Source organism: Octopus bimaculoides, chromosome 1 (genome assembly GCF_001194135.2).
Source record: "Octopus bimaculoides isolate UCB-OBI-ISO-001 chromosome 1, ASM119413v2, whole genome shotgun sequence".
Lineage (NCBI taxonomy): Eukaryota > Metazoa > Mollusca > Cephalopoda > Octopoda > Octopodidae > Octopus > Octopus bimaculoides.
The window spans coordinates 155,183,109-155,207,861 of NC_068981.1; the positions used below are offsets into that span (position 1 = coordinate 155,183,109).

General features: G+C 32.2%; 1 protein-coding gene across 10 annotated transcripts in view; it reads right to left on the bottom strand.

Moving 5' to 3' along the window:
• LOC106868437 (retinoic acid receptor RXR) overlaps nt 1-24,753 on the bottom strand; it is a 540,681-nt gene that overhangs the window by 102,438 nt on the left and 413,490 nt on the right. For 5 of the 10 annotated variants that reach the window (XR_008265219.1, XM_014913710.2, XM_014913707.2 and 2 more), the window contains exon 2: nt 356-770. Coding sequence is in view for 9 of the 10 variants with exons in the window: in XM_014913710.2 (XP_014769196.1) it covers nt 356-770 (415 nt within the window). In the remaining variant the exon portion in view is untranslated. Of the gene's footprint in view, nt 1-355; nt 771-7,198; nt 7,275-15,164; nt 15,188-16,419; nt 16,607-16,741; nt 16,862-17,055; nt 17,942-24,753 lie in introns of those variants that run through there. The other 5 variants (XM_052971815.1, XM_052971846.1, XM_052971829.1 and 2 more) reach the window with 5 other exon arrangements.

Below are 24,753 nucleotides of genomic sequence, written 5' to 3' on the forward strand. Positions count from 1 at the left end.
ATATATATATATATACATATACATACATATATATATATATATATATATAACAGTTTTATTATTTATTTATTTAATCTATATAAACATTAGTGTACAGCTAGTAAGCCATGACAGGGAAGGGTGTATTGTAGCCCTTATATAAGAAACAGAAACAAAAAGATGTAGAGAATAGCTAAATTTTTTTTGAAGCTTCCATGAATTGGAAGCTTTTACATTGGAGCAAATTACACTATGGTTTGAGTAGTCTCCACAAGAGTATAAAATGGTGATTCCATACAATAATACAAAAATGTTCAAGAGATATTTTAAAAATTCCAATAAAACTATATAAAAAACAATAAAAGTGATTACTTACCTATAAACACCGTAGTGTTTACCGGATGCTCGGTCTCCACATATGGCGCAAATATGCTTGCTGGAGAAAGAGCCAGACATATGAGGTGGTGAGCTGGCTGAACCAGGACTAAGTGACATCATAGGTGGCGACCCTAGGCTGGACGAAGGTGGGGATTGTAATGGAGGCGAATGCATGTGACCCTGTGAGGAAATGTGGTTTGAGCCCAATGATGACATATTTGAATGTAACGAAGTTGGTAAAGAGGGCATCGCCGAAGGAACTGATGCAGGCATTTGAGGGGGCATGCCATGTCCAAATCCAAAGTAATGTCCATGTGAACTAGTCGGTGTTAGGGAGGATATGTCTGGTTTTATGTCAGGTGGAGAGTTCAGTGGCATAGAACTGACAGACGGCATAGAGCTGTCCAAAGTATCTGAAAAACAAAATTGAAACATTGTTAACATTCAAATTAACTTCTCACCTCAGATTTTTCTTTTCTTAACAAGGCTACACAAGACTAATTTAACAACATACCTACCTTGGACAAGTCCCTCACTTATCAATTTTATGTAAATATTCTGTATAACATTAAGCTCAAGTCATGACAATGTTATAACCAAAATACATATAGGGTATAGCATGGACAATGAACTCAAAAATAAGATGGTTATGATGTTTGTAAGGGAATTAGAAATGTAGAGAGGAACATATAGAGTAAATGAATAAGGAAGATTAATTAAAAGTTAATACAAACTAAGAGTCTCACATTAAAAATTAAACAATGAGAACTTCAGAAAATATCAGGTTACACCTGAAAACATGAACAGAGAAGTTATTTTGCTGAATCTTCCAACCTGAACAAGAGCCAACAAAGGAATGTGTGGCAGCTCAACTTGCTTAAGAGAAAAATCTCCCTTTAGCATTCAGATTATTTATTCAAAAGTAATGTTTAGTTATTCACAATGTTTTGAATTAAGCAAGAATTATCTTGTAGCTTCCAGATTTCGATGATGTGACCGTTTATTTTTACAATGACATTAGGGTAGGTGTGACAGACCAGCTCAAGTTGGTTTCAAAATAAAACCGGTAGAATAGTTCAGCCTAGTAAAGGGTTAAGACACATCTTACAATCTTCAATAAGGAAAGACATAATGAGCAAATATCACCATAGATACAGTTTCTGAACCAAAGAAAAATGGTCACTGGTGTATTGCTTTTGATAGCAGACCAACTTGAACAAAACTAATCTAGAGCTAAACAAGATCATGAAACACTGGATGAAAGAATATTTCTCTGAAAAAGTTTATCCAGTGAAATATTAGTAAACTTCAAATTTTTAATTCCAAATTTGTAAATATTTTCTATCAATTACAGGGATTTGAAAATTAAATTAACAAGTTTAAACTATGTATATTTAAATAACTCCCTCTCATGTTCTGACATCCACTTCCTTCATCCATAAAACTTCTCACTGCACACTACCTCTGACTTTCTTTTATCAGGACAGTGCCTCTCACTCTCATACAAAAGGTAGATGTCTGAAAGATCAGATTCTCCATTCTGCACAGCAACTGAACTCTTCTGGGAACTGAGTAAAATTGTTGTTGAAGCAAATCACCACCTGCTTCCAAGGACTAGATTTTATAAATTTCATAAAAAAAAAATTTTTTTAAGTGACACTTTTGACATGAGAAAAACTTTTAGTTACAAAATTACTGCATAGCTTTAGTAAACAAGCTGTATATTCATCCCTCAATCTCAGTTTCTCTCTAATATAATATATATATATATACATATACTTTATTTAAAAGCAGCAGAATATAACAAAAGACTGTTACTCGGAGTTAGTCTTTTGTTATATTTCTGCTGCTTTTAAATAAAGCATATTAATCTACCTCTGGTATTTGAGTACTCTTTTTTCCACCTTGTTGCACATTTTATGTGCTTACTCTGGTATATATATATATATATATATATATTTGTATAAACATACACCATATGCACTCTTCTTTAATGAGGCAGTACTCAGTGTGTAATAAGGATCTTAAGTTATTACAAACTTTATTAGAAATATCACACTATAGCTATTTCAATAACATTTGACAAAAACACTTCATTGAAACAGGGGTAATGTGGTAGGTCTTATAAAAACTGCATGTATATATGTAACAACAAAATGATACTAAATGTGAAATAATTCAAGAGAAGGAGTTGTCTCAAAATTAAGGATCAACAAATTTCATGTGGGGTTATTTCTATTTCCTTACAAATTATCCTAATTCTAGAGATATCCATTTGGGAATTTTTTAAGCACACATTTAAATTTCCTTATAGTGCACAGTTGGCCTCTCTCCAACTTGACACTAATTTGGATCTGTTTTTCCCCACCTACTTCTTAAGACCATATTGAAGGTGTATTGAAACAAAACAACAAAAAAAGCATACACAGTACCAGAAAGTCTAAGTTGAGAGTATATTGCATGGGGAGGTTGGCTAGGCATCTCTTAGGGATAGACATTTTTTTCTTAAAAAAGTTGTTCTTAACCATTAATTACTTAACCAAACAAAATTGTCTAACTCATTTATCATAAGGTCATCTCCAGAACTACTTTGTCAATATATTCACATCTTGAGCAAAGTAAAACTAACTTAGCCATATTAACACTCATCCAATCCTTCCCTCCATCCTATTCAATGTAGGAAGATATTCCTGAAATACTCCACCTCCCACACAACCTAACTCTCTAAAGAAGAATGTAAGGGGAAAGCATAATACAGTAGTAGCTGTAAAGAAATATCAAGACGATATTTTGACCCCCAATGTTTATAGATAAAAATACACTAACTATAAAAATAGAACAAAATAGAAGCTGAAATCATCAGTTCATGCTGAGGTACCACTTTGAAGGGAAACTAGTACTTTGTTTTTAAACTAACATCAGATGTCAAGTGATGATTAGGGACAAACAACACAGACACACACACACACACAAATAAATACATATAAAAAGCTTCTTTCAGTTTCATCTACCAAATCCACTCACAAGGTTTTGGTTGGCCTAGGGCTACAATAAAAAACACTTGCTGAAGCCGCTACACAGAGGGACTGAAACCAACACCAATGGTTGAGTAGTAAGCTTCTTAACCAGAGTCACACATGGACTCTCAAATCTGATTCTATTCTTCAAAAACTGCTATAGTAAACAAAAGTGTGACCAGAAAGAGAATAACTTCCAGCAAAAGCAAAATAAATGTTTGAATACATAAATATTTAGGCTTTATAGATATATGATAAATAAATAAAAACATTTAACAGTGTGAAGGGAGGGTTAAATTTGTATTCTGCAAAAGCTATCAATTACTCTTATATGATACTCCCAAGTAAAAGCTAATTCTTTTTTTCATTTTCAAACCAGAAAGATCCTAACATCACAGAAGAATCTCATTTAAATTTCACACGAACCATGCATATTTAGGGATGTTCTATCTTTTTCTTTTTAAAAATCAAAATCAGTATTGGAAACTAAATTGCATGATTTTCTATTTTCAAAGCAATTCATCCTGCATGTCTATGCTTATGTGTGCACAAGCTATTTTCAATATTGTCTATAGTAATTATGCTAAGTCATCCATTTTTCAGTTAATTGCGTGTTGTAGTAACAAGTGTCTATTGCTTCATTCTCTTCTTAGCACTGTTCCTAACTGAATGAACATAGCTTTATAGCAGAATATACTCCAACTACAACCTTCATTTTGGAAGTTTGTTCTCAGTTATCTGTATTTTATCAAACTTCTAAGGGTGCTAAACCAAAGAACTGTCATTATTCTCTATAGTCATTTTTAACCCATCAGTATTTAAACAGGTCATATCCAACCCAAATATGTTACCTGTTTTATGTTCTAACCACTCAGATCCAACCTATCACACTTACCCTTCAATGCCATTTTAAAAATATATACAATTGCATCATCAAAATTTCGAAGCTACAAAATAATGCATAACTAATTAAAAAGAATTTGAATGAAAAAGAATTACATTTGGCAGAATAATCTGAATACTAAAGGGTTAAATTACATGCTCCCTTATTCCTTTATCTTGAGAGTAAGCCTAATCAATAATAGATTGGTTCCTCTTAGAATTCAGTATACCTGATACATACAAGTTACTTCTAATAAGAGAGATAAACAGCAGAAAATAGAAGCCAGTAAGATGTTAAAATACATTCACTTAAGCAAATATCTGTTGTGCAAGTTATAAAAAAAAACTGACATTCAAAAGAAGACTAAAATATAAATATGGAACTATAAATATTTCAATTATAATGAAATATATAAACACACACTGCAAATAAAAATACTAGCAAAAAGAAAAAAAAATCTACATTCGATGAAATTTCTATTAAAACCTTTTTACCCTATTTAGTTACTTAGTTTTTCATCTACAACTAAAAAACACTAATCGATAAACTTTTTAACCTAATCCTGAATTAAAAACAGCTTATAAAATCCCAATGGTTCTTCCTCACCTACATCAGAGTTGTTTGTTTAAGGCAGTCTAAGCAATCAACTCATGAAAGGGGCTTTTACAACTGTCTAAGCAATCAACTCATGAAGGGGGCTTTTACAGCTTGTAGCAAAATTTACTAATCCAGTAATGCTGTTTTATTACTAATCCAATAACTATGATTCATTTACACACTAGGAGATAAGTCAGAATTTCCCAATTCTTTTCAGCCACTCTCTTCTTGTAGCCTGGAAACTTTAAGAGTTTGATATCAAATCAATCATACAGAAAGCATGCTTTATATTAATTAAAACTCTGACACACAAAGATATCTATTGTTCATTATCTAAATTGTAGATAAAGAAAAATACATTTAAAAATTTGATACATTCTCCCACATAAAATATAAATTGGCTACACAAATTGCAAGATCAATGACTTTAGAAATATATAATTTTAGTGTGTATGTGTGTGTACCCACACACATGCATATGACTGTGTAGTTAGTAAGTTTGTTTCCCAACCAGTTTGGATTTGGGGTCCAATCCCATAGAGTGGAATCTTCGACAAGTACCTTCCACTATAGGCCTTGGCTGCCCCAAACCTAGTAAATGAATTTGATAGACAGAAACTAAAAGCCCATCGTATATTCATATACAGGTGTATATTGGTCTTGTCTTGACATTGCACGATAATTACAAACAAACATCATTGTCATTCCAGCAATATCCCTCCATGGGGTAACATTGTTTTGCTTATAAACAGCTGAGGGTTGACAACAGGAAGGGCATCTGGCCATAGAAAATTGTTCTCAATGAATTCTTCCTGAACCAGGCAAGCATAAAAAAGTGGGTATTAAAATGATGATATAAAGAGACAATCTAATTCACAGAAATACAAAACTGTAAACTGAAGCTTTTCAAAATTCTATTTGAGAATAGGAAAATCTCAATTTAAAATTATCTTGCAAACAATTTTTTTTTTCTAATTTGATATCTCCATAGTTGTTTATGTTTTAGAGAAGATACTCTTTCAAAGATCTTTTATTAATAGTCTTTAGAATTTATTGTTGAAATTATTTTTAGTTAAAACTAAAGCATGAGAACTTAATCAGGCAATTAGCTTTTGTAAAATAATTTTTAAATTGTAGCCTCTATACCTTTTGCAAGAAATTCATAAAAATATGTTGAAGAATAAAAAGCAAAATGTTTAAGAGAGATAATCATTAATTTATTTAGACTAATCTATATATACAAGAAAAAAAAAATGAATAAGATTATTATCATTATCTTTTGATAACTGAAATCCAGGGACTAATGAGCTAGATTGGAAAACATTCATGCAAATACTAATTTTTTCTAAAACCTCAAAAAGTACAAAGAACACAATTCACAAAATAAAGACTAAAAATGTTTTTAAAACTCATTGAAATTTATCAAATACCACATCTAAAATATTAAATACTATAATCTAAAATATACTATGATGAGATACTTATAAAATTTAGTTTGGAATATTCAATAGATAACAAAAATAAAATGGCAATTTGATAAATGTTTAGAAAGAAATATTTGAAGTAAAACTAGAAAAATACTTAGTAGATTACTGATGCAGAGAAAACAGAAGGATATTATTGGCTGCATCTTTTTACAGCATTAGATATGTCAAGTAGAATAACATCACTAAGAAAATTATCACTTTATCAATAGCCAGTTAAATTACTAACCATTCAGTTGATAACTATTATATAAAAATTAATAGTAAATAAACACAAACAGTATGTATAAGAATGTATAAGTAAAACAGAAATAAAATGCAGAAATGTTACTCTCTTGAATCTAAACAAGTCTGAGTTGAAGCATCTAAAATTATCTTCAACAAAATATTCTAAAAACAATCAAAATATGCTGCTGAGGAAAAGAGTGAGTGAAAAGTAGAATGCAGTGAAAGTGACAGAATGGCTGACTGAATCACCTGAGAAATGTAAATTAGCTGAGTCAACTACTTAAAAAGAAAATAGCTGTCACAAAATTTCAGTAAAAGCAGCATAAAAGAAATGTAAGAGTAAACTTGAAATAAATCCAAAATTGGGAGAAAAAAATATCAAGTTTGATTTCAAACAAATCTGCATGTTCAAACTTCCAGGAAGTCAAAACACAAGAGACATGAACACACACAATTAGAAAAAAACTTATAAAGTATATACTATCTCACAACTCGAGATAATTAGGGAAGATGAAAGAATTTTTAATACAAATAAAAGCAAAACTATAAAGAAGATTCATGTTGGAAATAATAAAACTAATAACTGAAAGAAAAAAAAAAAAGATACAGAGAACAGCAATTATGCTGCTTACCAGGAATAGAGTTATTAGTTGTCTCATAGCCAGCCCTAGCACCATTCCCTATCAGCCACATGGTAGAAGTTGTTTATCAGCAGTAATGCTGCTGCTGCCTTTAACAAAATATACAATTCAGATGAGTTTCAATTAGTGAATGAGGAGGACCACTGAAGGAGAACCTAATCAATGTAGAACAAATAGAAAAAAAAATGGGCCCAGCTGACATTTTGCTGGCATTTCCACCAGCATTCAAAAACAGAAAAAGGAAAACAAAAACGAAAAAGTAGAGACGTAGTGGAGATGTAGCAACTGATGCTAGTTGTATGGAAGGTGAGAAGTAACTCTAACTAGTGTGAGAGAAAGTTGTAACAGTGCCAGTGAAAGATAGCTTGCCACTTCCAGGGAATTATATTCAAAATGTAAAGCTCAAATATTTACATACTTGGGAAATTGCTTTTAAAGATCTATAGTTTCTGTAAAAGAGTATCACTCATACAAACTATCTTCCTTTCTATGTTCAGAAAATCACATATACAAGCTGTCTCTTAGCTTCAACATTCAGCAGAAGATTTGCAGTGTAGCTAGTCTCTTACAAAAGCCTTAAGAAATATCACATAGGAAAAAGATAAAGTAGATAACATTTGACTGGCCAGAAAACAATACAATTTAGAGATAAAAACAACTGAAGAATTTTGGATAAAAGACAGTAAAAAGAGAATATTCAGAGATGAAAAAAATTTCAAGTTGTCTTTCAGTTATTTAACATCAAAAAAGAGTAAGCAATCATAAATTGTTATCATTCATCAGAAGATATCTGGAGAGAATTGTGTAATGACTATAAAAATATACTTTTGCTCACATTTAGATAGAATTTTAAAGCACAATTTCAAGAATTTTCCTCTATTGACAAGTTACATGTGGGAATAATTAAATCAAGAATTTCTAGATGGAGCTGATATTACAATTAGAATTTAAGAACAAAAGAAAAAAAGATTTTTTTAAAATCTATATTACATGATAAAAACTATTTACTACTCAATTTCATTCTCTAATTTGAGGAGATTAGACAAAATAGGAAAGCAAAATTCCAGTCAGTTTGAAGTCTCTAGGGTATTTTTACTCATGGGTGAAGGAAGGAATATTGGTAAAATAACCAAAGGTTTTTTTTTCATTTTTTTCTCTCCCATTAAGAAAATTTTACCTCCAGCAATGAGATACTGAAAACAATGGTATAAAAGTGATTAATGAAGAAGCTATGAAAAAATTATATCATTTTTCTCCCCTTTCCCATATGAGAAACTGTCTTGTTTCATTGTAATATTGTTGAAAGCTATTCCAGTGTTTCATGATTAGTTCTCAAACAGAAAGCTTTTAACAATAAACAGTGGAGTTAACAGAACTAAGACAATAAGGGAGGAAAAAATGACCAGGACAGAGAGCTCATTAATGGAATATTTGGAATCCTTGTGAATTGCTTATAGATTAATAAAGTAGCTAAACAACTAGAAAAGAGAAAAGGTCTCTAAAACTGTTTAACCCAATAGAGAGAGAAAAAAAAAGCTAATATCTTGGAGAAATTTCATAAAGGGATGATTTATTAAAGCTTTCACTAGCTTTAATAAATCAGCACTTGTAATTTACAGCTACTTTTGATAAGGTTAGTCAATGAAAAAAGAAATAACCTTGGATTCTTAATAAGAATACAATGTATTAAAATTATTTGAGAAATTCTAATATAGTTAAAATTTCAAATATCTATGATCAAGACATTTCATTTTAGTAAAATAGACTTAACATTTGATAAGCTATCATCTGCATGCTAGTTTACCAGAATATCTCACTCAGCATGCAGCTTGTCCATGACAGCTACAGCATAAAAGACACATTTTAAGTCAAGCCTTCACTAACAGCAAGCAAACTAGGTTCTCAGCAATGAGCTGAATATAGAATTCTTAAATGTTTGATGCTATCTTAACAACATGTAGAGCGTTGCTGCTGACAATTATTACAACATCCATTTTCATTCACTATTTTTTTTTTTAAATCCTTTACCTTTACAAGCAGTTCAAATAGAATTGGAGAGAAACATAATTATCATCTAGGCTTACTTGTTTTTGTAATTATATCCAGCTGTCTAGCTAGAACTGTATTTAGATCCAAACAATACACGATTAAAACCTAAAACTATTTACTTCAGATATATTTATCACATCATTCAGTTTTTCTTTTTCTTCCTCAAAATCTTTCTTTTTATACACATGCTCAAAAAGTAAAGAAATTCCAGTCAACACAAATAGTTTACCTTAAATGATTCTAATCAGTGCCAGCACTAAAAATACTGATAGACTAAAATATTCTCAACATACATTAGGTTGCCAAGGTAGGAAAATTTAACTACCATTGATCTTGTAGTGAATTAAGGCCATATCAATACAGCCCACCACTGTTTGCATATTCTATACTTTGGTATTTTATACTCTGAACAAAAGTGTTTTTTTTTTTAACCTTCTTTTACTGATGCTTATAGGTCATATCTACTAATAGATGGATCTTTACCACAACTAGGTCATCTGGATACTGAAGAACCAGGCTCTTTTTTGTGTGCAGCCACTATTTAAAAATAAATCTAATACAAAACAACTAAGTTTATTTAGAGAAGCATATGAATTAAGAAAAATTTGTTTACGTATTAAAAAAAAAAATGCAAAAGAAACTGCATGGATTATGCATCCTAATAAACAATGTTGCCAACACAAATCCATTAAAAACTATGAATAGATGTATATCATTTATATCTATAATTAGCAGTTGATTTATTGGAGCTAAAGAGACTTCCAAATTATATCGATTTGTTCACTGTTCCACTTATATGAAAAATTTAAAAACTAATAAATGATTAGACTACACATTCATGTCAAAAATAAATAGAATTACACATTTAGTAAAAGATTAATTTATATTCTTAAGAAATCTTCAGAAACAACTTGAAAAAATATTCTCAACAATGTATTAGATATGAACCCAATCCCACTCCCTCTGTAATAGGATAATTATAATTTCTTTAACTTGCAGCAAACACAAGATTATTGATTGAAATGAAAAAAAATTCTTTATTCGTTAATAGAACAAAAGATCTACAGAGAAAGAAAACAGAAACTAAAATCTAAATAATACTTTATTATAGAACACAGGAAGTATATTGAATGAACCAAGATGAACAAATCTTTTACTGACTTCAATTATTGAACTCTGGCCATGCTAGGGTACTACCTTCAAGAATTTTAGTTTGTATGAAACCTAGTACAGTGGTACTTATTAATAGAAAAAGAGAGCAAGGTAAATTTGACCGGGTCAAAAAAGATATGAATACTGCAAAGAGAAGGTGGCAGTGATTCTGCCAACTTTTCCTTTTATATGCACACAAACCCACACAGGTGCTTGTTACACTGTGAGATTAAACCCAGAACCCACCTTGCAATTGTGAATCACTTCTTAGCAACACAGCCATGTCTGTCCGCATTTATAGGATTTTTATTTTTTGTTTGTTTTTTGAACAACCAATACTATACCATTTTTAGAAACAGTCAAAACAAGCAGCAACATTGAGGTTAGTTAATAAGATAGAATTTATTGTTCTATTTTGACAAATCTTTAAGTAATACATTACCACCTTGTAACTATAAAGATATATTAAGCAATTACTGAAGCAATTATTGCTCCACAATATCAGATGCAACTCAAAGCCAACCCTCTTCTAATTATTAATGTACACGCTATTTTTTTCAGAAGATTATGGTAAACGAAAAAGTCATTTTGAATGACATAGCAGCAAAAACATTTGCAATAAACATTTCTACAAAATACATTTCAATATCTATTGAACAAAAAAGAATGTCAGAATTGATAGCTATGTCATTTTTATAAAATTGTTAATTTTCTTCGTACAAAAATGTTGAGCTAACATTTATATCTAAGCTAGTTTATCAGACTGGACAAAAGAGTATCTGAAGAAATATTTTCAAAATACAAATACTTGATAACATGAGATGAAGAGATTTATTTATCTTTTTTAAAGTTTCATGTGATTTTGGTGAAGGGAAAGATATTTGAAACATAGCTGAAATATAATTAAGAAAAAAACATGTTCAATATTTGCCCGCCCACTAATCTATTACTGATAAAGGATCTTGGTAAATTTCTTCATACCACTTGAAGTTTTCCAAATTTTCACAAGATCCAATAAATACTATCTTAATTAAAGTTTCTCAATCAAATAACAGAAACTGTAAGAAAACGTGGGACTTTCATCCCATTTACAAAATACACCACACAAACATGTGCGTATGCACACACAGAAACATATACGTACACATACAAATAAATACACACATACACACACTATACATAAGCATTAAATTGTTCATTCAGTTTTTTTTAGTGTAAGGTGATGGCAAAATATAGTTTTTTTGAGCTAATTTTTAAAACACCAGTACTATCAGAAAGTGTAAAGCACAAGCACTCTTGAAGAAAAAGAAATCAGGAAAAAAAATGATCAGAAACAACTTTAAAAAACAAATTTTTAAACTTCTCCATAAACATTAAACATACATACAAAAATATAAATTTGTAAAAACATTCAAATGCTGTATTTAGTTTTGCTTTACGTTCATTTTTAACTCACACTAAAATGTGGTTCATTAAAGTCAAACTTGAAAACAAAACCTGACCATAAATTGTTATTACATCACCTTTGGCTTTATTTTAGTCTAACCTTTGGTATATTGATTGAGCCCCTCCCTAATCAATCCTGTGATTATTTTTAAAACGCAAGTGATTAAGTATCAAACACTTTTCTTTAATCAATATAAGTTGATATTAACACATTGTTGCATCATGAAATCCTGCTTTGAGATAAACTAAATATACAAAACTTAAACTTATCTAAAAAGTAGAAAAGATTGACAATTTTGCAAATACATTTACATAATCTAGCTTCTTGATAGTTCTTATTTTTTTAGCGTACATTTGACCGTATGAAACTACTCGATTCAGAGACACAATGTCAATGACCAGGCTTGAAGTTTCTAGTCATCCACCTTTCATAACAGTTTAGCTAACCCATAATATCTGACGACCAAGTAAATACAGCTTGAACTCTTCTATTCATATTTGTACTGCTGTTTCTTTATTCAGCCTATTGATTCAATTCTATAACAAGTTTCTGCTCTCGTGGAGATTGATTACAGTAGATTCATCCATAGATCGAATATCAGTGCCGCTTTAATATCTTCCTCCCATGCCTACCGCTTGCGCTGAAAATAACGTGATAGCTTTTAACAAATTTGATAATCAGGTCAGATTAGGCTGACTCAGGTGTCTCCTCAACATGCTGACATTCGCCAATTATACAAGATACATACTGGATGCTGCATACTGAACGGTCTTCGTAATAATAATAAAATAAAAAATAAGATAATAGTATAATTTTTTTTAATCTCTACGAATGAAATTTCATGAAAATACACTTTGATAATGATTTGTTCTTATTTAATTTCTTAGTAACGAGATCTAATGAAACGTCTCTAGTTCTGCATAATTTAAAATGTTCATTTCGGGAACATTCTTGGTGTTTCGTTGAGAGACTTAAAAGAATCGTCTAAGTCTAGAGAACCTGTGAACACCATTATCTTTACATCATTAACATCTCTAGAATCTAGATATTTGTAACAATGTTAAGTTACTATTGAATAAATTAAAATAATGTTCTTCCACATCAAAGTATTCTTAAAACTCCACGACGGCCATCATGAGATTAATTCTCTACTTGAAATAATAGCATCTGCAAGCAAAATCTTCGTGTGTCTGCGGTGGGGAACAGAATATCATGTAATTTAAATCCATGAGAAAATCTTAAAATGCAGATTTGGGGTGGGGGGAGGGTATATTTGTTTTTGTTTTTGGTTTTTTTAAATAAATCAAATAGGATTTAATTAGGACTCATATCAACCGGAATAATAGCTGGGGTTGGTTGGCGATATAATAAAAAAAAATTTTTTAAAGACATTAAAACTAGAAAATGAACATGAATTAATAAAAAGGCAAGCTTCCGCATACACTTCCGACTTGTGACATGCAAGTTTCCTAATGAGATCCTCTTGATCATCATGAACAGCTCATAGGTAAAGAGGGAGTCAGGAAGTCAAGAGTAGCTAGCAGAGCGAGATAACTAAATGTATATTAGAACAGATCCCCTATAAACAAGTCATTCATTAAGTATTAATGCATTATCAAGATGATGCGCTTACTTCTTGCTCGTCACAAAAAAAAAAAAAAAAAAGAGTAACAATCGTCGATTATTTTATTAAAGAGTGAAATGCTCAACCAAATGAATGAAATCTACATAAACTATGAAATTTATTGAATCCCCATACAACATGAATATCTTAGCATACAGTGATTTTTCAAAAATAATTAGTGGTTATATTCCATCTCAAAAATTTAAGTTGCTCACTTCAAAGAAAACTATCCTTGACAAATCTATCGAAAAAGTAAATAAGATAAAAAAAAAAATTTTTTTAAACTAATGATCTGAAACTAAAGACTTGTAAAGAAACTTCAACTGTTTTAGTGAGCTTTCTTAACACAAAAAGAGAGCATCTCCAGGGGGGAAATATACACCCATTATCAACAGAAGACTCAAAAGCTACTATAAAAGTAAATAGCATTTCTTTGGAAAAAAAAGAAAAAAAAAGAAAAAGGTGGGGTGAAATCGCTTATTGACTTCCTATACATTGACAATCCATGTTTAGAGCGAAAGAAAGAAAACGAGAAAGTAAACAAGATATAGCCTTTGACATAAGCAAAGAATTGAGTAAGCTGTTCATGTGTTTGGCTGTGACGACAAACAAAAACGGAAAACATAGTTTATTGTATACATAAAGCAGCTAAATTCTAGAAGTATCGAATTAAATCGAAACGAATTAAGTGCAATACAGCCAATTTTTGTTTTTTTTTAAAGAATTCATTTTGGATCAATTTAAGTTGAGAAATAAGTCCCAAAAATTAGCTTCACGTGGGTTAAGGGGTTAATTTTTATGTCGCTGAATTAAATATAAGTCTTGGATGTGAAAGGCAAGGACCTATCATGAAGTAGAGATGGATCATAGAGCAAATCAATCATAGGTAAAATATAAAACCATTATATATATATATATAATGGAGAGAGAGAGAGAGAGAGATGAACCATATTTGCATGCCTTATGCCAGCTCAGGAATATAAATATACACATACAGTCAAAAGATTTTCTATCTCTAAAGGTATGCAAATAAAATGGTTCACCTATTAACTGGTTAAGTTACGCTTTTAATAAAACTTGTGGTTTCATTTCGAAATAACGAAAATATGGTGGGGTTGAGACAAATTCAGGCTCGTCTTCAAATAAATATCTATTAACTACAATGTAAAAGTCATTACGACATTCGCATCTAAGTTAAAAGTCAATGACATCAGAGTTATTTTCCATTAAAAAAAAAAATCGAAACCTGTGTTTCAGAACATATCTAATTTTTGCCACACAAAATGAAGAGAATTTCTTCATGTTGTAAATGTAAATAGGATCGTCTTGTTTGCATCCGTCTATGAGTAGCGACATTAAACAATGTGAAACTATGTCATTTACATGAGAAAGAAACAACGATATTGGAAAGCAAGCATTAAGAATCTAGACTTCTTTTCCACAACAGCAAATATCAACAATAAGCAGTTCGCCTATGTGACTACATGAAAAAATGTGACACAGCAGCGAGCGAGAGACAGAGTGAGAGAGAGAGAGATAAAGTAAGAATGATTTCAAGTTTATATAGCAACTATATGATCTAGTAAGTGTAAATTACCATTAATTTGGACTAGCTCTACTACACTAGCTCCCTATCTCAACATAGTCGTGTTTAGTTGATGGAATTGAGAGAAATAACAGCTTACTTTACAACCATAAATAACTGTTCTCCACAGTTGGCTCTGCCATTACTATAAACATACACATAAATGTGCATATGTATACACGTACATACGCGATCTTTTTATAACTCGACTGTCTGAGACAGGTTGGCCTACATTTACTGTCGGGGTCCACTGATCCGAATATGCTTAAGCTGTTTCAATTCACTACACACAACATATTCTCCCAGAAACGTGATATTATATGGACGATTTATTTCAGTCTGAAATTATTAAATACGCCGATCCTACCCTATTAAACTTAACTTTAATCGAAATAAAGAAATACTTCTGGGAAAACGGTAAATATTTTGTTCGCTGAATGAAAAATAGGAAGGAATATATTAAATATCTCGTAACTGCTTAAAAGAAACTTTGAAGAATATCCTTTATTACCGTTCACATTTTCACATTCAGGTGTAGCAATTTATTGGGGTGTTATTAATATGGAAATGGAAATTGGCAGAGAATAGTGAAGCCAGTAGAATGAACGTGAAGCCGCAAATATCCAATAATTACCAGGCCGAAGACCTAATTCTAGCAAAAGAAGAGGGCGGATGGATGGATGGATGGATATATATATATATATATATATATATACATACATACATACATATAAACAGCGGCTAAGAGTTAAAAGATATTAGTCCTTAGATTAAAAAAGGGAATTCCATAAACATCTATAAAAGTTCAGCGAGATATCACACTAGATCGACGCAATGGATCGTGCATGTAGTATCAGTTATGTGTTATCTCTGAATAATATATAGCAAACACACATCTCTAGAAATAATACAGAGGCAGACAACACAAAGATGTTTACTTTTACAAGTAATATTGGGTTAGCAGAACACACGTGCCGAGAACACTTTATTTTGAAATGGTTTAAATAGAAGATGAGATGATGGCGGCTACGAGGTAGTCGACCCGACAATGCAATGTACACACATACATTTCATAACTGAATAAACAGAATTCGGATAGGATTATGCTATTAAGATGTGATAAACGTCATAAAATTTTATTATTATTAATAGTTACTAATTATAACTGCTTATAAACATTATATTCCACGTGTTTTACTGAGGCAACATTGAATGTAGGGGTAAGCTGTGATATATGTTATTATACTCCAATATCACACCACTTAACTTTGAAGCTTTATATATATAAAAAAAACTCACTGGTGAAAAGATATCAAAGGCATACATTCAGGAGGGAGAAAAAAACAATTGCTTACCTATGTCTGAAGTATCCATCTGGTCGAGAAATCGAAGCTAAGGGGAGGGGATTAAGGACTGGACAACATACATTCACATAAACAGTAAAATAGAGAGGTCAGTGTAGGAATAATAGAGTGAAGATAGAGTAAGACATAAATAGAGAGAGAGAGAGAGAGAGAGAGAGATAAAGGAAGACAAATAAAAGAAACGCGAGAGAGCAGTAAAAGTGAAATAAAAAGCGATATATATTAGTAAAAGCCTAAACTAAAACATACATAATTATATATACTGTTGTGAAAAAAAATACTATTTTATCCAACACAACCGCTTTAATTTTACCATGTTCTCTCAGTGTCTAGTTGTAGTGGTGGTATCAGTAACGTTTCCAATGGAAGTAGCAACTACACAAGTGAGCAGGCAGCGGCCATGATAATGTGCAGGAGCACCGTCAACTTTCGTCAAAATACGGAGCTTTCAAATCTACGGATGATCAGACATGAACAAAAATTCGCAACTAACATCAAGGAAACAAATATTTTGAAAATAATAATTGCATTAAATAATTAGATAGAAAAAAAAAATCCAAGTTAAATGTTATGATTTTTTTTTTGTAAGCTTGCATTAAATTTTTTTTTAAAAGTTACATAACTTACCAGGGTTTCTATAGTGTCCAAATGGTAAATGAGCCATTTAGTTTTTCCTAACGGCGATGTTCATATAGGAAGATGATCTAGAGAAATTTATAGTACTATAAGTCATCCGTCAACAAGATAAGCATGCCGTAAGGCTATCATAAGAAGCAGTTGGTCTCTAGGAAACGCGGTAAAAAGTGTTGGGTGAAGAGTTCAAGGTTTGGGGAAGGTTGATGTATTAAAAAAAAAAAAAAAGCCACAATGATTGAGAGTCAATACTTCATAGCATATAACTTGATAATTCAAGTATTTCTCAAAAATCGCTGAGTATCACTTACTCCTCATGAGATCAACGGAAATTTTAAAAAATATTAAAAGTCTGATTTGTTTAAAAATGTTTTTTTTTTTCTTTCAATTATTAATTTTATATATATACAAATATATATATACAAAATAAAGTACTCTAAACAATTTAATACACGTGAATATTAGCAACTCTTCTACAAGTGGCTTCAGTAATCACGGACGAAAGGTGAATAGTCAATGTAATTTCCACCATTATCTCTGTAAGAAGATTATAAACTCCTCAGAATAGTTCTAATAACTTTTTTTTTTCAAGCATGTGTAGATTGATGAAAACAAAAAGAGTTTGAATGGATTTTTTTGTTTTTCATAAGTAGTTTGTTTCCAATAAAAAAATAAAAACTTAATCAATAGTTGCTTCTCTGTTCCTCATTAATAAGTTGTTAGATGATGAACTAAGTAATCAAGGTCGTATGTAACAGAACCATAGAAACAGAAGCAGTGTTTTACCACCTACTTGATGCGGCCATTCAGCAATAATGAGAAAACCTTAAGTAAACCACAGCTTGTCTCTTATTACTGACGAAAGCACTCTTCCTAACCCTCCTCCACTGACCCCCTCCCTCTCACTTGCGTGCCCGCTCTCACTCTCTCCTTCCCTCTCTTTCTCTTTCTCTCTCTCTCTTCATAGCTCCACTTCCTCTAAATTTTCGTTCTACTTTTCTGCTTATTTTTATTTAAATTTGTTTCCTTTTTCTTTCATCTCTACTTTTCAGTTTCTTTACTCTTTCGCTCTAATTCATTTTTTTTCTTCCCTCTTTATCTCTAACTTTCTTTCGTAGCTCAAACTCGCCTCTCTTTTAAAAAAAAGTATCTTCTTTTTTATTAAAACTAATTGTTTTTCTCTTTCAAATTTCATCTTCACATCTATCTCTCTCTTTAATAACATTCTATCCATTTTGTTCGCCAACTATCCCAATCCTAATCACTATCCACCTCTCTATTCAAATTCTAAGTTTTCTTGTCCGTCACTCTCCCTCTTCCTCTAAATACTTTATTTCTATTTTAGTAATAATTTTTTTCTCTCAGATAAAATAACTTTCCGCTCTATTACCTCTCTCTAGTACTAATTTTTTTTAATTACTTACAAAAAAATAAAGAGAAAATAATAATTCCCTTCCTCCTGTGGCTGCCACCTTTTTTCAGCACTTTTCGTCTCCATTATAGACTTTACTGCATCTAAGTCATACTTTATTTCTGTTTTCTTTCTTTTTTTCTTTCCGTTCCTGTTTACTTACCTACCTTTACAACAGATAAATGTACCTTCCCTATCTACCTACCTACTTACCTCACACTGCTCTCTGTGTCCCTTCTCTTTTCCTCCCCCACCTCTGAATCACTATTTTTTTAATGTTAGAATTATATACTTTAAACTGAATGGTTTTTAACTAATCCGAAAACCGTATTTATCATAATTATCGAAACTACCATCATCATCACACTCTTGGCATTTATACAACGCCAGACTAGTGACTAAGGGTTCGGTGATAGTTTCTAAGGGAATCGAGACTGCTCGCCGGTTTCGGTTCTACAGTGCAAGCACTATATTTATATGTCTCTATCGATATTCCCCCATGGTATAACGTATGAACTTCATTGTATATATTTATGTTCCCTATTATCAGACATCAAAGCATACTCACACACACACATACACACGCGCGCGCACATATCAACAGGTTTGGAATTTCTCCCCTCCCCCCCCCCTTTTTTTTAAAGTATTTAATTTGAAGCTAAATTTACAAAATGTCCTAATTACTTGCAATACTTGGCAAGCAGAAAACTGCATATTAGTTTTTGATTCCCAAGTGAAATGGTAATATAATACAGCCTACCTCTATGATAACTCCAGTGCCTTTGAGAAAAGTAATTTTAAACGTCATCACCATTTAATAATTTTCTTCCCTTATAACACGATGTCTTAGTGCTTGTGAAAGAAAATCATTTCAGCCTTGTTAACTGTTACAATGATAGTTTTGATAAAGTTTCTATATATTAACAGGAAAATAATATTCCATTGAATCTATTCTGTTACAGTTGGTAGCTTATCAACATAATGACGAGTGAATGACTAAATTTATCTTATCAAGACTTTAATTCAGAATGCAAAGGAACAAGAAAATATAATATTGGAGAGCATTTTGCCTGACCGTCGATTATCATCTACTTCAGCACCCAACTAATTTTGATAATGGGGGGAAATATTGTAAGTTTTGTGGATCAAAAGAGTTATATCCCATCAAATGGGAGACTGAAACCCATAAAATAGGGAGTTCACTTACTACAAGGAGTGTTAATTCTAATGTTTTGGCCTTTATCCTTCATCTCAGACAAAAAAGGCAAGAATGGCCCTTTCTTATTGATTAATTGTTGTTGACACAGACCAACAACAGTTTCCTTGAATCAGCAGAGTAGCAAGGGTTCTCAGTGTATGGTGACAAAGACAGTTTAGGCACCTTCACTTTAATTAACAGTCATAATAGACCAGATGAAATTTTGTACCTCTTCATTCCTACAATTGTACTCTCTCCTTTCCCCACCCTCTTGCTGCACTTGTGCTGCACGTCTGGATTTATCCCTTCAAAACAAGTTCATAAACCAGTGTCAACTGTTTGTTGCATGTTATTTCATTTCTCGAAATAAATACATTTATAAATGTTATAACTTCCCACTTCCTGTTCTTTTAATATAGAATTTTTGAACTTAGCAAAAAGGAACTGGTATGATGAAACTGTTATTCTTTTATAAGATTCATCATCAGTCTCATGACATCTTTTAAAAAAATAAAAATAGTTATCATAGAATTTTTGAAATAAACATTGTAACTACAAGAAGCAGAATTATTTTGCAGTTGAGTACATAATAGACTTGGGAAAGAATGGGTGCAAGTGTATCCCCTAAAATTATGCGGGAAGTAGTGGGAGGCAACGAAAGCACTTTGAACATCCTGAGTTGGACCTGGATTTGCACCCGCTAAGCAAATTTTGTTCCTGCCCTTATGGCTGAGTATCAGGTTAAATTGTTCTACAACATTTGAAAGCAATTATATGACTTAGTATCCAAAGGTTAAAAGCATCTATCCATCAGAAAAGATGGCCTGACAGAGGGAAAGCATTTTACAATCGATAGTAAATAAAAGGACTCTCCACCACTTTTGACTAGTAGTACCTCAGTTGTTTGATCAACTGAACTACCTGCTCATTGTATTAATATGTAACTGGCTGAGTATTCCACAGACACATGCACCCTTAATGCCATCTTTGGATAGAATGAGTATAACAAGACTGTCTTTTAATTATGGATACAGTGCATTCTACCCAGTCTAACCCAAATGTCTTGGGTTGACCTGTGGCTATGGAAGAAGCATTATCGTAAGTTTACATGCTGTGAGATCAAACCAAAAGCATCAAGATTGCAATATAAGCTTCTAAACCACTCAACTACACCTGCACCAAAATTATATATTATTTCAAAATAACATGATGATCACAGAATATTATCAGATATAATGACATATAGTCCTGTACAATGTCTATTGGAAGGTCTGAATTTGTATCAGTATTTTAACCTGTTAATCACTGTCACTACTGGTTGAGTATCTCTTATTTTTTGATGATTTAACCCTTTTTCTCATATTCATGATTGTCATTTTTACATTAATATTTTACTTGATTCAGTCATTAGACTATGGCCATATTTGGGTACTGCCATGAAGAATTATTTTCTAGTTGAGTGAATTGCTCCCCACAAGTTCTTATTTTTTCTTTAAGCCTGCTACTTATTCTATTGGTCTCTTTTGCTCAACCAATAAGTAACGGAAATGCGAACATACCAATACTGGTTGTCAAGCAGTGGTGTGGAACAAACACAAACACAAACACACACACATCATCATCATCATCATCATTTAATGTCCACTTTCCAGGTTCACATGGGTTACATGGTCAAACTGGAAGTGGTAAGCCGGAGAGCTGCACCAAGTTTTGGTTTGATTTGGCATGGTTTCTATGGCCAGATTCCCTTCCTAATACCAACCACTCCAAGAGTGTAATATAAATATATATAATGAACTTTTTTTAGTTTCTGTCAACCAAATTCCACTCAAAAGGCTTTGGTCAGCCTGAGGCTATAGTAGAAGACATTTGCTTGAGGTGTCATGCAGCGGGACTGAACTTGGGACCATGTGGTTGGGAGGCAAACTTCTCATCACACAACCGTGACTCTGCCTATCTATCCATGTATTTTAATGAATTTTAAAATAACCATGAATTTGGATGGATTTTGTAAAAAGAGTAACTTTTTTTAGTAAGCTGATATTTGAACGATAACAAAAGGCTCTCCAGAAGATTTCAATTAAAAGACTGATCTCAAGTCACTGAGCCATATGAAAGAGATGCCTAAGAACTGAGATATTTGGTGCATTGCTGTGCTCTAAAATACTTGCCTGCCACAGCAGAATTGATACTGATGCTGGTGCCATATAAAAAGCACTCATGTTGGTTCCACGTTCAAAGCACTGGTGCTGGTGCCACGTAAAAAGCATCCAGTACATTCTGTAGTGTGGCTGGAAGGATATCCAGCTGTAGAAATCATGCCGAACTGACAATATAGCTTGGTGCAACCAACTATGGTCAAACTGTCCAACATATGCCAACATGGAACACAGATGTTAAATAATGATGATGATGAGGAGGAGGATGATGATAATGATGATGAGAATGATGATGAAGATGATGATGATGATGATGAATGATTATGATAAATTCCACTCACAAGATATTTGTTAATTTGAGACTATGGTAGAAGATCTTTGCTCAAATCACTGCACAGTGAGTTCAACCCCCAGATCCATGTGACTAACAGGTGAACTTCTTAACCACGCAATCATTATTGTACCACCTCTTTTCAACTTATTGGAAATTTTAGTGATTTCATCAATATATTTGATCATAAAGTCATAGGTTTAAATCCTGGTGCAAGACATGCCTTTTGTTTTAGGGAAAAGTATTTTACTTTAAATTCTTCCAGTTTACTCAGCAAAAATGGTTAAGACTGAGAGAATGCTCAGTTAGCCTGACGTTAGCATAGAAGTGTTAATAAGTTAGTGCTGCAACTAAAAACTTTCTGACATGAAGAGAGATACATCAAACAGTGGACTTACAATGTTCTATCTTTATCCTCTATTTTAAAAGTTACATTTTGACATAAATGAGAGTGCAATTCAAAACACTGTTTTACAATAATAGATGCACACACGCACAAACACATACACACACACACACATACACACACACATTAAACATTTATTCAAAACTGAGTCACTAATTGCTGTTTCTCATTCTTGTTCCTCAAGCAATTTACATCAGAATGAACTCATATTTATGTATCATCGTCATCATGATCATCACTGGGAGGGTTCTGAGAGTAGAATCCTGAGACACTTCCAGAAGTAACAGTATTCAGATATTCCAGCTGAATTCCTAAACATAGCCTACTGAGAAGATGGATATCATCCAACCATTTTGTTCTTAGTCTACTCCTGAGTGTCATCAGTAGATGACCACCAACACACTCTGAATGGATTCACTACCAAGTGCTGTAAGGCAGGGATGAGAATTAGTGTTGTGAAGACTGGTACATTGGTCCTTTCCTAATGCACTCTGCATATTAGGGAAACATCATTTCCAAGAGTCAAAAACCAGAATACGAAACAGATAAAAGGTGCTCTTCAAATGAACTCCTTAGATCACTGATGTGTTTTATACCGAGTTACAGATACTGCCTCATCACTCTCACTGTCAGAAATATTGTGAACAAGTGATTGGCCAGTTGGAAACCTGTTGCCAATGACAATATTCTTTTATTCTTTTACTTGTTTTGGTCATTAGACTGCAGCCATGCTAGAGCAAAGCCTTGAGGAATTTTAGTCAAATGAATCAACCCCAGTACTTCTTTTTAAGCCTGGTACTTACTCAATTGGTCTCTTTTGCTGAACCATTAAGTAACAGGGACATAAACACACCAACATCGATTGTCAAGGCACTGATGGGGGACAAACACAAACACACACACCCAAATATGTATGTATATGTATATATATATATATATATATATATATATATATATATATATATATATATATATATCGCACACACACACACACACACACAAATATATATATATATAATTTAATATACACAATACATATTTTTATATTTTTATGTGCTACTAATAGTTTCATATGTTGGGAAATACCTAGAATATATTCATCAGGCACAAACCACATATCATAACCATATGATGGGCTTCTTTCATCTTTCATCTCACAAGGCTATATTAGATGACATTTGCCCAAGGTACCATACAGTGGGGCCAAACAGAGAACCATGTGATCAGGAAGCAAACTTCTTACCACACAGTCATACCTATGCTTACTATATTGTTCACCAATTGTGACAGCGTTATCATCACTGAGATGAACTTACTTGGATCTACATGAGCCTGATTCTCTACACATCTCTATCTTCCAAAGTATGTAACATTTCCTCTTGGTGACATCCAGTATCATCTGTTAACTGATTGACATATGTCTTCATATGGCAATTAATGCAATAACAACAATGGCAAGGCATTCCAACTAGGGTGTCACTAACTAGTTCTCCTTACTTCTTTAGCCATGTCTCTCAAAAGTGGACTCTTCGTTCTTTAATGGTGCTTGATACTTTAGGTAGCTTAATGTATAATTTTTCTTTGGCAGAGTGTTCTTTCCAGGATATATTCAAAATGGTATGAAGCATGCACATGTAGATACTGTCCAAGATAGTTTCAATTGCAATACAGAATAAATAAATAAAGTGCAAGATTCAAATAACCATGATTACAGGAATGCTTTTAGTATCACAATCTGATACTAAAGAATGTTAGTTGATAGGGGAGAAATGATAAACACAAATTAAATAGAATTAGAAATAAGAGATGCAATGTGTTCATTTTCTATTTTTGCTTCCTAATAACAATTTCTGCTATTGAAAGGTTAGTCATTAATTTACTTCATAGAACACCAACATTTCCAATCTAATTAATTACTAGCCTACAAATTGTGACTATTGTGATATACAAACAAGACAAAATTCACAACAATAAAGAGATCAAATTTCTTGCTAAGATTTCAAATAGCATATGTATCATTTTAATTTATTAATAATTGATAATACTGCAAAGCACTCAGTAGATTCTAGGTTGTGAATAGTTGCTGCTTTTGAGATGAAGTTGTGGTATGCTAATTTTCTCTCATCAGCAATGTCTATGTGTGAGAGAGAGAGAGAGAGAGAGAGAGAGAGAGAGAGAGAGAGAGAG